We start from the raw sequence: 15,221 nt of genomic DNA on the forward strand, positions 1-15,221 counted from the left end.
GCCCACACATGCTTATAAAAATAAATACAGAAAAGTCTGAAAGTAATTAGTCTGTTGAAACAGTTAAATAAGTCTACAAAGATTAAAATATTTCTTTGTTTTTGCTTTGGCCCTGAAATTCTGTAGTGGTGCATCTCCAGAAAGTATCACCAGAAAGTGCAAAATTCAAAAGTATCTGAAGTTGAGAAGTTTGTGCATTACCATTTTTATGCATTTGTTAACGGTGCATAGCTGGATTTAAAATGAACAATCAAACTCTTATTTCCAAGACTCTGTTGGTGAGCGTTTCAGTTAATAACTATATTGACTTGAAGCAGACCGTTAAGGGGAAAAAAAAAAGGAGTTTAGGAAACTCCAAGTAAAAAGACAGAAGGACACACATGACTAAGCTTTAAGTGTTGAGTAATCCCAGAGCTAGAAGAATTAATCAACTCAATCTCTCATTGCTAACTCTTTTCCTCACCTTCCTTCCCTATGGTAAGTTTAATTTGAAGAGAGAGAGAAAAAGTCCCTTTCCACACTGTCTCAATACATATTTTTCTAATTTCTTCCTTCAGAAAGCTCTTAATGGCTTCTTCGCAAGACCCTGATGAAAACAATGACTTTTAACCTCCCTCCTCCTTCATCCATCTTTCCCCTCCCTCCATCACAGCTGACTTATTTCACTTTCTAAATGATTTCTTACTCCTTCATTCTCTTTTCAGCCATTCAGGCCTTGGCCTGGGCTTGTGGTCGGTGCTACGCATTGTGACAGGTGAAATGAAAGCCCAGAGAAATCTCATCTTCTTATAAACCCTTGAGGCATTCAGCCAGTCAAAAAAAATATTTTTCCACCTTCTTTCTGAGGCACCGACAGATGGAAGAAGAAAAAAAAAAGCGCCGTTATATGAAGACCATTTGGGGGTTTTCCTTCATCGACAGTTAATCAGTGCTGCTCGTTTTGTAGCAGTGGGGAGCTGGGGTAGTAAATTTTGCATATATTTACAGACTCAGTGCAGTATGAGTGGCATTTCTCGTCAAGAAAAGAAGTACAGCCGGCATTGTAATTTCAGCCTTAAGCTAAATATCTAGCCTAATCAATGCTGCATTATTTATACAGTTTACCCCTGATAGTTATAAGAAGTTGTGCAGACAGTGCTAGAGGATCTCTTTTGCACTTTTTTTTTTTTTTTTAAATCAACTAGTCTTTTCAAATTACCTTTTTATTTTATCTATACTATGTCAACAAGGCGTTTGGTGTGGGGGGGAAAAGGCATAGCAACAGACAGCAGCAAACAGTGCTGTCAGGCATTGCTGATTGAAACCTCAAGGTCACAGGCAGAGGAGCAGAGCCAGGCAAAGAGAGGAGGAGGAGAGGAAAGACAGAGAGAAGAGAGAAGTCGGGGCAGCACAACAGTTTAGACTCTCCAGGGTCTGGCTGTGTAGCTCACTCACTGTGCTATTTTGTGCGTGCGTGAAAGTGTGAGTGAGAGGTTTTCAAGGCCTCTCCCTGTAGGCGGATTCTGCAAAGTCACCCCGCTCTGTGCATCTCGTCAATCTATCGCCATTTCCCTCTTCACACTCCTGTTGTCTCCCTTTCCTTTTTCTTAAGTGCGACTTCTCGAACTGCAGCATGTCCTCCCCATCTTCACTGCACTGTAGTCACATCTCTCTGACGCTATCATTCCTCCTCTTTACCAAACTTTTTCCATCACCATCCTTCCACCGCAGACACCTCTATCTTAGCCAAACATGACCTAATACCCCTCACACTCCTCAACCTTATAGGAGGGTGAGGGGTATTAGTATTATCGATTGTGTTCAAGCAAGGTCCACGTCTTTATGTCTTTTTTACAGTTTTTCTTCCATAACCCCTGTCCTTCTTTTCATCCATTTAGACGACATCTCTATGTTCATGCTGCTCTTTTATTATCACACAAGTTGAAAAAATTCTTATCCAATTTAATCCATTACTATTCCGTCAGTACTTTTCACACCATCTGGACCTGTCATACCTTTTTATCTCTTCCTCCTGCCATCAATCCACACTTATCATATACTAAGAAATGGTTGGAAACTTAAAGGAAAATAAGAAGATTAAGTGTATTAAGGTGTGAACTTCTGACCATCACGGTGAAAAGGATTGTCTTACATGTCAGGTGTTCAATTAAGCTGAGAACTATGACTGCTGAAGCCATAGCATATGAGTCATAGTTTTCAATTATTGCTGTTCCCTTCTATCAGTATAGAAGTGGTTCATCACAGAACAAGGGTGACCAGTCAGAACAAATTTGTACCGATTCCAAGCAATTGTTCTCTCTGAGGGGACAAGTGGACCAAACCACCCCGTAAAAATGTCTACCACAGCATAACAGAGACACCCGATGTCCTCACTATAGGTTCAAGGGTTCAGGTTTTGCTTTCAGTCTGTCCCTTGTCTGTATTAGAGAATCAGCTCTCTCCCTCTCTACTTTAAACTGCTCAGTTCATCCATCCATCCCTCTCCTCACCTTGTAATTCTCCACTCTTGCTGTAGAGCTCTCGCCTCTGTTCTCTCAGGTAGGCACTCATGCTGATGGCATGGGATGATGATTCAAACCTGCAAAAGGTTCAACAAGGGGGAACAACATATCAGCATAATACTCAAAGGTGTGAAAATGAGACACATACATGGAATTTAAATCCAGAATTTCATACATAAAAACACATTTTGTGAAGTTAGTAGTAACTGTTGCTGTAAACTACCTGACAAGACTACAGATGAACGGAAGGTAAAACTATTCTGATTTTCCTTAATAACTGGCATATAGTGTTACAACTGTGGGTTAAGTACCTGTGAGCTAAGCTTCAATGTGCTGTAAGCGGTCAGCATCAGACCATTTTTTCTAATCTTGGCTTTGTATGATATTATTGAGAAGGGATATCCTTAACGCTGCAATAGGGAGCCAATCAGAGGACAGATTTTTTTTTTAAAGGGACTTTGACCTTAAGTGAGTTAAAACAGCTTATTTCATAATAGATGAGTGCAGCAAGACCCAGTAAAAGACAAATAATAATTATTTTGAAGAATAATAATTCTTTAGGTATAATCCAACTAGAAAAATATGAAGCTGGAAATGGGCATTGTAGATCCCCTTTAATTAGTTGAGAAATATATGACTGATTAATGGTTAGCTAAGGACCCTTCACATAAAAACATGCTAAGAGCTTGATACGGCTCCTCTGTTATTCTCAGTGCACTGCTAATAGGAAGAAACACACTGCTCTACAAGTACAGTTAAGAATAGCTGGTCTCAAAGTATAATTCAACAGATTTTAAGCTACATAGATCATTAGACTCTGGTGTTTTATTTTTTGTGTTTCACGTGCTTTTCTTTCTTGCCTATTTTTTCAAACTTGGATTAACACAAACATTAGAGAAAGTAATGTGATCCTTACTTGAAGAGCGACTGCTTGGCACGCTGTGGCTTTTTCTTTGCAAAAAAGGCAGCAAACTCACTGCCAGTGCTCGCATAGGAGTGCTGAGCTGAGGGCTCCGTAGCACTGCGGCTGTTCTTCACATCCAAATACTCCATAAGCAGAACCTAAGCAATACAAAAAACAATGGGTGAAAAATCTGAAGAAACAGTTTTTAAGAACTAAAAATTGTTTCTAATGCAGGGGAAATATATTTAAGTCAATCTAATCACAAGGTAAATGTAGCCAAAATGCGTGGTACACAAAAACAAAGAACTGGAGGAACATTTTGCAAATAATTAGCGACAGGACAGTAACATGATTGGGTATATAAAGAACATCTTAGAGAGATTAGAGAGAGAGAGAGAGATTCTCAGAAGTAATGAGGGCCAGAGGTTCACCAATATGCAAAAATTACAAATAGTGGTGAAGACGTTGAATATCTCATCATTTACGTTACATAATCTCATCAAAAGGTTCCGAGAATATGGAAGAAATATATGTATGCAAAGCCTAAAATCAATACTGGATCTTCAGGCCCTCAGGCGGCGCTGCACTAAAGACAGACATGTTATGGAAATCATTGCATGGGCCATACACAAGGTTAAAATGTTATCATGGAAAGAAGATGCCAGCAAGTTAACACTAAACGACGTACTGCATCTATTACAAAAGCGTGGCAGTGTAGAGGAGTCCAGCTGCTGAACTTGCCTGTTTTCAGGTCAACTGAATTTTCAGCAACTAAAAACTTTTGGTTTATCATTAATAATAAAACAAAGAAGAAATAGGAATGTTGAGCAACTTTGTCAGATAACAATAAAATACACTCCTCTCTAAAAAGTCCAGCAACTGGTCTCAATTCACAAGTTAAATTTTGCTACACAGCAGTACACACAGCTTGTCCCAACTTTTTTGAGGCAAGTTGCTGCCATCAAATTCTAAATAAATACCGGTAATATTTGGTATAATCGGTAATCGGTATTTTCTTATTTTTCTAAGTTCCAATAAAATCATTGCATTCTATTTTTTACTTACATTTTACATAGAAAGTGACTTTCTATTTTTTTAAAGTTATAAAGCTCCAATCATGTCACTTTAGAGTAAATATTTTAGTGTTTTCTTTTAGTCAGTCAGCAGAAATAATGCAGTAAGAATCACAACCAATTATTAACTTTTAAAATATTTTCATTATTTACATTTTTTAACATTTTTTCTGCTGTACAAAAAAAGTACAAGCAGTGCACAAGTTAAACATCTATTTCGAGGGGCTGTTTCTTAGTAACAGTAAAAATGAGATGTGATAATAAAATGTACAGCTATATAACAATAATGCAAACTCATCTTGAGGAGTCTTTCTGAATAAATGTTATTTTTTTTTAAATGTCACAAAGTCACCTGTATCATGTTTTAATGTAAAATGACGAAACTCCTTTTTTTGTTGTTCTTATATGTATACCATTTATATACTTTATCTTAATACTACCTAAACTCTGATATGGTAACATGAAGTCCTTAGGCTTACTAATGACTCACAATCGTATCCTTGGAGCTTGACCCTCCTGCTCAGTTCTGTTGTCAGATTATTCATGTAGGGCTTTTTTTATATCCTAAGGTCTTTGTACAGCAGGTGTCTTTATTGATAATAGGAAAAAGAAAACAGCCTCATTGTCATGTCTAGTTTGGTTATAAAAAATGACTTCAAAAACTTGTGAGTTTGATATAAACTTTTTGGATAATTTGGGTTTTCATAGCCAGACTTACAGAAAGATCACATGCTGCTACATGCTGTCCACGTGACTTTGCTTTTGTCTCTTTTTTTTTTTTTTGATTTCTTATTTAATTTTTATATAGCTTTATATGACTGTTGATCTATTCACTTTTGAAACTGCCCTAAATTTCACTGTACATGTTACAGTGACACTAAATATGTTTCTATTCCATTTTATATCCTATTCTAGTACTGCTGCTCAATGAAGAGCTTTAAAGCAAAGCTTTATTGCAAAAAAAATAACCAATGTAGATTTGTTTGTTGTTGGGTTTTTTCCCTTTGATTTCTTGACAGTTCTTGTGGCAGCTGTGGAGAAACATCTATTTTCTAGAATACTATTATTTTTGGTTGAATAAACCCACAAACATTTTGGTGACTCATGCGTTCATATCACATCTGATGGGAAATTGAAACTTTAGATGACTTTTTTTTTTGCAGATAGAGTCTGCTAAAAAAAAAAAACTAAACAAAACAAAAAAGGGCTGGTATAAACTTTATATTTTTTTATATTTTTTGTGGCCTTCAGCATAAACGTGCATCACAAATAATTATGAAGAACAGACCTCTGGACAGAAGGCAGCCAACGACATGACTGGGTACTATTGATGACTGCCGAAAAAAGTCGTGTCATCTATTTCTCTGATCTGTCTGCGTGATCCATGGTGAGATCTATCAACGTCTTATCATGCTTCATAAAAATCTTATCAATTTCTAACAATAGTCCAGAACAAGCACACTGAAACACTGGCCAGACTCAGAAAGTTCACTTCCTCTCCTTTATCATTCTATCTGCACATTCCCTCTGTTTCTTTCATTGTCTCATTTTTCAAAATCTCTTAGGGCGTCATCTCTCATTTCTCACATTTCTATTTTTTCTCTGTTGCTCTCTCTACCTCATCTTTTCCTTTCTCTCTCACCCTTCTTCATTTCTCTCTCTCTCTGTGAATACATATGTTCTAAAATAGCTTCCCATATCTAATAGCTTCATAATTTAGAAGGGCCATTTAGCCTGTGTGTGTCTAATTCTGAGACGCAGTGTGGGTCAGCCCAGAATGGGACAGGAGTAATGGCTGAGCAGATGGAGATCCATCCCAACCATAATGATGTAATTAACACTGCGGAGAGCACCCCTCCCATCAAGCACGGGAAAGCCTTCAGTCGCTAAAAGTCATATTAATCCAAGTGCACATCCATGGAAATATGATGTGGATCGCATCATCTCAGGTAAAATCTTGTGTTAGATTTAGTTAAATGCAGATGTTTTACTGGAAATTTTTTAAAATGCCTTTTAAGCCAAAATGGACCCAAAATGAAAAGGACCCAAAAATCTTTTATAACTTACAACCTATAAATTAAACAAGACTGAAAATATGGCTTTCGTCACAGACACTCATGTAAATACACACGCTAACTGTTCTCGCCAACACACTTCCCCTGATCACATACAGAGCTGGAAAACATATTACACACGCCCTCTCCAACTGGCAACAACAGAGCGACCACTTGCCACTAGCCTCATGCTGCAGCTAATCCTATCAGTGTATTAATTACTAATGATGAGCTGATGGAGCGAAACCCCGACTTGCTTGCAAGCTAACACCCAAGCAGACTTAATGAAATGCCAGCGCTGGGCTGATGAAGGGGCTCCGACCCTACTTAAATTGCATTAGCCCAGAGACAGAGTGAACTTTGGAGGCAATTAACTGGACTGTTAGGACAGAGAGAAAGATAGAGGCAGAGAGGGATGGGAGGTGGAAAGCAACACCGAACGGGAGAAGAAAAGAAGGGGAGATAACGGTGCAAAAGAGCTGTGGAAAATAGAAAGAGCAAAGGATTATAGGTGGAAGTGAAAACTGAACAGAATGCTAATCGGAAAAAGGAGATAAAGAAAATGAGGAGAAAGACCCAGAGAGAATACAAGTACTTAGGTAACTAGTTAGTATTTGCTGATTTAACACCTTTGAGTGAAGTTTACAAAGAGAGTTTGCTGCTTAAGAAATCTCTGCCAAAGTGGTAAATGGCCTGTATTTATATAGCGCTTTTACTAGTCCCTAAGGACCCCAAAGCGCTTTACATATCCAGTCATCCACCCATTCACACACACATTCACACACAAGTGATGGCAAGCTACATTGTAGCGCACTTGGTGCATTGTAGCGCACTTGGCGCACTGACAGAGGCGAGGCTGCCGGACACTGGCGCCACCGGGCCCTCTGACCACCACCAGTAGGCAACGGGTGAAGTGTCTTGCCCAAGGACACAACGACCGAGACTGTCCAAGCCGGGGCTCGAACCGGCAACCTTCCGATTACAAGGCGAACTCCCAACTCTTGAGCCACGATCGCCCCGCCAAAGATCCTCTGCAAAGTATGCTACAGAGTTGTTAACTTACAAAAGTTCTTCACATCAAATGTTCAAATTATTTATTTATCCATTAGGGAGATGGCTCATTGATGAAGATTTCATTGCTCCTAACAAAGTTACTTTGTCGTAAAGCCAAACCAATGAAAATGTGTTTTAATTTGTAGTGGTGGTAACTAAATACATCTTACTCTTACTCTACAGTGTGAAAACTAATTAGAAAGAAAAACAGAACAGTTTAAGAGGCCGATGAATTCATCCTTGTCGCTTGTCAAGAGCGTTTCAGTTTGGTTTCGAGTTATAAAATGACAAGCAAGTTATTTCTTAATGCCACGGATCTCAACTTTAGCAATCTACATATCATATAAGCAAACTACAATCAGTCATGCCATGCTGTCCAGAGTCTGTTGAACACAAACCAGGCACAACCTAGTTGCTTAGCACTGACTGTTCCAAATATAGCATTCATGCATGCAAACTTAGAGCCCAATCTCAGTGTGTGAGGATGGTACCAACATTAATCACGAATGAAATGTTGCAGGTGGCAATAGTTTTGGCCTGTTACCTGTCTCCCACTAATACTGTTTAATGTGCTGTAGAGGCATTTATATAGATCAACACTGTACTGAAGCATTTCATCTTATTCCAAGATAACAACCCTGCAATCTAAATTCATCTCTGATATTTGTTGTAATACCAAAAAGTAATCCCTCCTATCAATGCAAGCAAGCACACTCAGCAAACTTGCAAAACTACTCCTAAGACCTGGATATATTGTACTTGTCTCAATCCTACGACCATGGCAATCTTATCGTCAGCTTTTCTTTCTCCCTCTTACCCTTCAGGTCAAGAACCTGAAATCCTATTAAAGCTGCTATTACTGCAGGCACAGATTCTCTTACTGTCACATGCTTTTCACCAAACAGCTCCTCTGTGAAGCACACAACAACGGAATACTGAAAATAAGGAACTATATTACAACCGACATTGGTGAAAGTATATTTAAAAGAGGAACAGCAATAAATAGGGATTTGGAAAAGCACAGGATGATTATGCGGAGATAGAGGGACATGGAATCATAAAAAAAAAACCCAGGGAAACAACAAAAACCAAGGCAAATGCAGTTGCACGTGATATAAAATACAGGTCCTTCAGAGTCAGCTCAGGAATGATCAGCACTGTGACTGCAGTTGCCAAATCAAAGAGAAGGCTCAGTATTTCCATAGCAATGCAAAAACTCGTGAGACATTCATTCACTATTATTCAGAATGGCCACAAAGTCCATTCCATTTGGCAACCTACATTCCTGTATTTTCCTAATCTCTTATTAAACCAAGGTCACGCACACACACACACGCACCAAAAACAGCATGTCTACAAATGGTCTGCTGAATTGGTAGTACTAATAGAGAAACAAGAATTCCTGGGAATATACAAAAAAATAATGCTACAAAGCTCTCTTAGCACTTTAAATACTGGCAACAGCTGGTACCACATGGAAGAAACTCACATCTTTCAACATCTCCTGTTGTTTAAACAGCTCAGGTGAAGAATCAGCCAAATAAATATTACAGCAACATCTTGCTATGAGTTTAGCTGGATGCCAATTATATTAGTCCAATGGACTTTCACTTTGACTTCCAATTAAAGAGATGAGAGTGAGAGAGATGATGGAACACACACTTTGAATTCCATAAAAAAAAAAAAAAAACAAACTTAGATTCATGGGAAAATCCATGAAACAGAAACAGGGAGGCTTTGACTAATGGGTCTTCACAGCAAATAAGACTAAGCCTACAACTTCCTGTGACTGGAGTGTATGTTTGTGTGTTTGAGTGGGTAAACATGCCAAACACTTCTAAAGAGATGACAAAAAATAATAATATTAATAATAACAATAATTTTGCCAGCGCTTTTTAACCAAGATGCAAGATGTTTGGTACTTGAGTAGATTGGACTGATTTAGTTTGGGATGAGACTCAATGTGCTGAGTGCTAAGTTAAATTAAAAAGAAGGGAACCTTAATGGAAGTCAGCCTTTGTTATTCATTTCCAGCACTCCCATGTATTTCTTCCTAACTGAAGTGTCCTGATGTCACCTTTTATGCTTGGAGGAAGTGTATACTCATCTTCTGTTCTGTCCATTAGGGCCCTAACAGCTCAGCAATCAGTTCAATTATGGAAGCATCATTCACTTTTTTGCAGGTGAGCACTAGTCATTGTGTAAACTAAGCAGTCAATTGGCTAAATTTAAAGGAATAAATATCACTTCATTCTCTCTCCTTGTTTCCACCTTCCTCCTCTTATTAAGTAATCTTAAAGCAGCTGAGAGAACAATCTCAGCACTTTGTTTCTCTTTTCAAGTCTTTATTGAAATCGGCTGTCTCCCACTAAATCCCTTGGCTAGTGTCTTGTCACAAAACATTGACTGATATCCCTTGCTGCCAGTTTGAAGTTAAAGCCCAAAGTGTCCTTGGCCGTCAAAGAAAAGGGTTCTGTATACACCCGGTATTGATTGTGTTCCAGAAACTTCAATAACCTTCACAAGTTCTGACAGAGCTTCAGCCACAACTACTCTCTCAGTGCTGAACTCTTGCTAAGCAGCAGGAGTTCCCACCTGGAGGGGCTGCATCTAGTCAATCTTTTGAAGGCTATCTTGTTGACAGAGGAAAGGGAGGTGTGTCTGAATGTTCACTGAAACCCTTTTTACTCGTCTGTGTCCTTGCTGTGTCCTCAACATTTTTTTTTGAAATGTAACAAACACTTTAAGTGTATTTATGCTATAAACAATAAATGTGTTTTATTCTCTTTTAAGAGATATTCAGAACAGCAGTGAATACATCAAAAGGATGAAGATTAATGGACATTATAGCTGAGCATATGCATCAGCAATGACATCGGCTGGTCTGACTGCTATCTTGAACAGGGAGCTAGATATTTTTGAATAATGGATCAAAACAAACTGATACTTAGCACATCCACAGTAAAAAGTATGGTACTCAGTTAAAGCTATGACATGAGACAGTAATACCATATAAACATACCAGCCATCCAGCAAGTAAAGGAAACCAAGCTCTTGGGCATTATCCTATACAACAAACCGCCTTGGTCTACACTCTACAATATGGCAGATATTGTATTTTATTGCATAATTTTCAAATGTCACTTATTTCTTCTTAGGATATCTCAGACTTTTCATCATCTGTTGAAAATGGATGGTTAATTGAACCTGTTCTGAATGTACTTGTGGTTCTTTACACCACGAGAATGGTAAAAACTGTAGTTTTTTTATAGATTAATATGAAATGGCCTTGCTGGCCCAGTGTAATTGAGATTTATGTGGCTCATGAATTAAAATGAGCCTGACTAGATTAAGTGAAGAATTCCTTTCATTTTAAATATAGAGTTAAAACATACTGCTTATATGTGACTTATTGGTTATATTCTACTAAACTAAAAGCAACTTCGCTACATATATTAGTATGCTATGTACGTGTACTGTACACATAAAATATCTTGATCTTGAAGAGGTGGACAACTGTAATAACTCCATATGAGACACCCTTTATTCAAAAGATTATTCACACATATCGTATAACCATCAACAACTAAAGACAATTATTGCTAAAACATATGTCATACGTCAATGTTCAGTGATTTTTTACGTATCTGGATTATATGTGTGTGTGTGTGTGTGTGTGTGTGTGTGTGTGTGTGTGTGTGTGTGTGTGTGCGCGCGCGTCTATTGGGAGGGGGGTCCACAGACATGGTAGACTTCCCTCCACTCCGCAATATGTAAATATTACAGTCTTTGGAGGCCAGAACAAATGTGACACATTGATTAAAATGTTGGGTGAGAACAACATAGCGATGTCTCTGCTTCATATTTAATTAAAGGAGCTTATTGTCTTCTGGCTCCTCTCTGGCAATTCACTTCTACTCATTTTCACTCTGTTGATGGGCTGATTTCGTACAATGCATATTTAAGCCACTTGTGTGTTCATATTTTTTTTTGATACAAACAAAACAAACCCCTTTTATTATTCAATAGCACAAAAAAGGATTAATTCATGAAGCAGATATGGATCAAGCTATAGGCTCTCTTCCTAACCAAAATACCCTAAATGACCAGGCAAATAATCAGGAACACAAGAACAAAAGAAAATAGTAGAAAACTCTGTAGGAAATTCATGGAAGCAAGATATCCTAAGCACTCTGAGAAGTAAGAGTATTACAGGGAGGGAGGATTTAAGAAAATATAGCATGAGGCAGGAAAAAGCAATCGTATTAAAGTTTCCTTTTTTAATATTTCAATCATTATTTAGAGCAACATAAAAAAACTTCAGTCCACCCTTGTAGTAAATTTACCTTTTGCTTTAGTAGAAAATATTAATAGCTTGTGTTCCCTTGTGAAGTTTCAATAGTCTAGGAATCAGTTCTTTGGGAAGACTAATGGTGAACATCCATATTTTCAAATACAGTCTCAAACATCCTTGTGTGCAGAGAGGAAACCACTCATTAAAAGTATTATTTGCACTCTGGTCACACACCAGAGGAGACAATGGTTTCAGCAAGCAGTCACACAATCAAAAATCCTTGTAGTATGTGTAAATGGCAAGCTAATTAACAAACTTTTAGGCCTCAAACCCAACAGAAGACGAGGTCAAAGGGTGATGATGGACGCCACTAGCCAGACTGCTAAATATAGATTTAATAACATTCTCACTGGACAGTCTTGATTAAGAATGTACGTAAAGGTTTATGAACTGTGAGATTTTATGAACTATGCTATCCAATTACCCGGTAACGTATTGCTGCTTCCATCTAGGTCACAATTCTAATGAAAGTGATGGATTTTCTCCTTTGGTATATATAAAATGTTGTTTTGACTAAAATTTTAATTCAAACATCATCATATTAAACAGTCCAGGCCTGCTTAACTGTCTGATGTCGTAGTATATTTTCGATGTCAAAAGAGAAACTTGATAAATATGTATGGATATACCAAAATTCCAGTGCGTTATTTCTTTGACAAAACAGAGTGCTTTGAAGAAAAGCATCGTTTCTGGTGAAAAAAGACGGAAAAAATTGTCATGGATAGATAGCGAGTAGGAAGGGCATTTGGTGACATGTGCTTAGAAATGTAACTTCAGTGGCGGCGTAAATAATCAATAGATATACTTGCACACATTATACAGAGAGCCACTAGAAAAACTGCAAAGTGGCATTTAAAACACTCCTTCCAGCCTCAAAACTACTGATTACCATACAGTCTTTCATGCTTTGAATCAATACTTCCACACTGAAATAAACAACCAACAGAAGCATCTCAGGCTTTTCTGAACATGGATTAGGACCATTACATGCATCCTGACTTTAGAAATCTTGTTTACCCGCTCCCCATTCTAAGCCTACCGGGCCCCAGTCACACACTGATGAACGGAGTCTCTCTGCCAAGGCCTTGTAACTAGGTGCACCGTGTGTTTCTGTCAGCTCTTGCATCTGTCTACTGGTATGTCATGTGGAAAGGTCAACCTGGTAGCTCTCAAAGAGGGGAAAAAAATAACACCCACCAAGAGGTTTCTGCCCATCAAACATGTGAACTGCAATAAGAGGCACAAGACAGGCTGGGATTCAAATAATTTAAGGGCAAAAGGATAAAGCATATTAGTAAAGCTAGTGGTAAAAGGTTTGGGTTTTAACAAGTCTCTCCTACTTCACTGATACCTTTGCAAATACTGAACTAACAAGATGCCTGAGTATTTCCTCACCTTTTAGTGGGGATTCTTCCTATTTGGACCCTTTAGCCTTCTGTCTTAATTTGTGTTATACAGTTGTGGATACTCATTAAAATGGCCAGAATCTTAAAATAATAAGGCCAGTGTATGTACTAGTACTGTAATGTGTGATGTCAGTGAGAGAGGATATCCTTAATATGGGCATCTCAGGCACACAGCTGTGACTGACAGCACATAGACCCCTCCCATCTCCTGTTTTGTTTTTGAGGGGCAGTCAATCACATCAAAGTTCTGCAGTAGTACTTTTTAGGAAGCCCCACTTTAAAACCTGATAAAGATTCACGGTGCACAATTGTTATCAATCGATCAACAAACTACCATTCATTTACATCTAAAAATAGTTAACTATATTAATTCAAGTTGGTATCATGTCTGTGTCCAACCGTTCAGGGACTCATGCCAGCAGTTTGGCCCAACTCTATGGTGCGAGAACTACTAGCTTCAAGAAAGCAGGTGTGAAATAAACCAGCTTGTTTCAGCCCAGTATGTGATAAATAAGAATTATTTTGAGCTGTGAATCATTCAAAACAGTTCTAGTTGAGTTAGAGAATAAAAAATATGGAGCTAGTCAGCACACAAAATTTGAAAGTATTACTTTTAGGTGGCCTATTCTGCAGCGGAACATTAAATGGAACATTAAATAAGAGTTAAAGTATTTATGCAAAACTAAAGAGAAACAAACTCGAGTGAAATGCATAATGAGTGACTAACATAAAGCTCACAACTAAAGTCTGGCTGGTGCTGAGAAGGCTCCTGCCCCTTTGTGGGTCTTAAGGCGTGAGATAAGAACTGGCTCAGTATCTAATAAAATTTAACAGAGCCACTATGGGAGCAGTAGGAATTTAATTTCTCTCATTGCTGATATGTGACTCTCTAAGACAGAGTGGGCTAAACGAAGGGGGTGAAAGTGAGTGTGGGAGTTGCGAGAGAGAAAAAGAAAGCCAGATAATGAGATTAAGGAGGAAATTACAAAGAGCAAGAGGGGTATGCACAAGGTATTGGGAAATTGAGAGACTGTAATACAGAGGCAACAGGAATGAAGCTGAAGGAAAGAGGAAGGGAAATGGAAATGCAGGATCATAGAGAAAGACGAATGAACATGCAGGGAAATGGCAAGGGGAAGGAGGGATGGACTACAGGCCTTTTTATTGATATAATCAGTCAGGAAATAATAACACGAGTGACTGAATAAGAAAACCTCATCTCACATAATGAGTATTCTAATCAAGAGATTACATTATCTCCCATCGCAGAGCCAGGGGACAGTGGAGGCCCTGGCAACTGGGTGTTGGCAGTGGTCGAATGCAAGTGAATGGTTTAATGTCTTATATAATGATGCTGGTAGAGCAGAGCAATTATAGTGCATGCCTATGCTGTTTCACACCCTAGAAACCCATACACACACCTAAACATGCCTTCATTTGTGCATCTATGCATGCCAGCTGGAAAAAGGACTAAAGTAATTGGAAGCAGAAGAGTGCGTGAGTTAGAAATAGATGGGTTTCCAATTTAGCATTCTGTCATTTTATTTATTTTTACATTTGTATGATCAGTAATGAAAGTAGCAGTAATATGTCCAATCAATTACAATGGCAACATTAAAGGCATCCAGGTAGACCCTTGGAGAAAGTTTCTTCCCTGTTTTTATAGATTCCACTCAAAAAAAACAAAACAAAACCTGCTGTGTTCATATTTTTTATATATGTATTCACACTGCATCTAAATAGATCCATGAGAACAGCCTATTAATATTAAAGAAGAAGCATCTCATCCACTCTAACAATATCAGATGCAGATAAGTACATGTGTAGTTATCTTTTGCAAAATCGGTCGGAAAAAATGTCATAAATATCAATCACC

General features: G+C 38.2%; 1 protein-coding gene across 1 annotated transcript in view; it reads right to left on the reverse strand.

Moving 5' to 3' along the window:
- The window catches only part of exoc4 (exocyst complex component 4), a 144,260-nt gene that overhangs the window by 111,685 nt on the left and 17,354 nt on the right, over positions 1 to 15,221 (reverse strand). The window contains exons 9-10 of the mRNA XM_026147677.2: positions 3,418 to 3,563; positions 2,490 to 2,578 (exon numbers count right to left, since the gene is read on the reverse strand). Coding sequence (XP_026003462.1) covers positions 2,490 to 2,578; positions 3,418 to 3,563 — 235 coding nt within the window. The remainder of the gene's footprint in view (positions 1 to 2,489; positions 2,579 to 3,417; positions 3,564 to 15,221) is intronic.

The sequence above is a fragment of the Astatotilapia calliptera genome, chromosome 17, assembly GCF_964374335.1.
Source record: "Astatotilapia calliptera chromosome 17, fAstCal68.1, whole genome shotgun sequence".
Classification (NCBI taxonomy): domain Eukaryota; kingdom Metazoa; phylum Chordata; class Actinopteri; order Cichliformes; family Cichlidae; genus Astatotilapia; species Astatotilapia calliptera.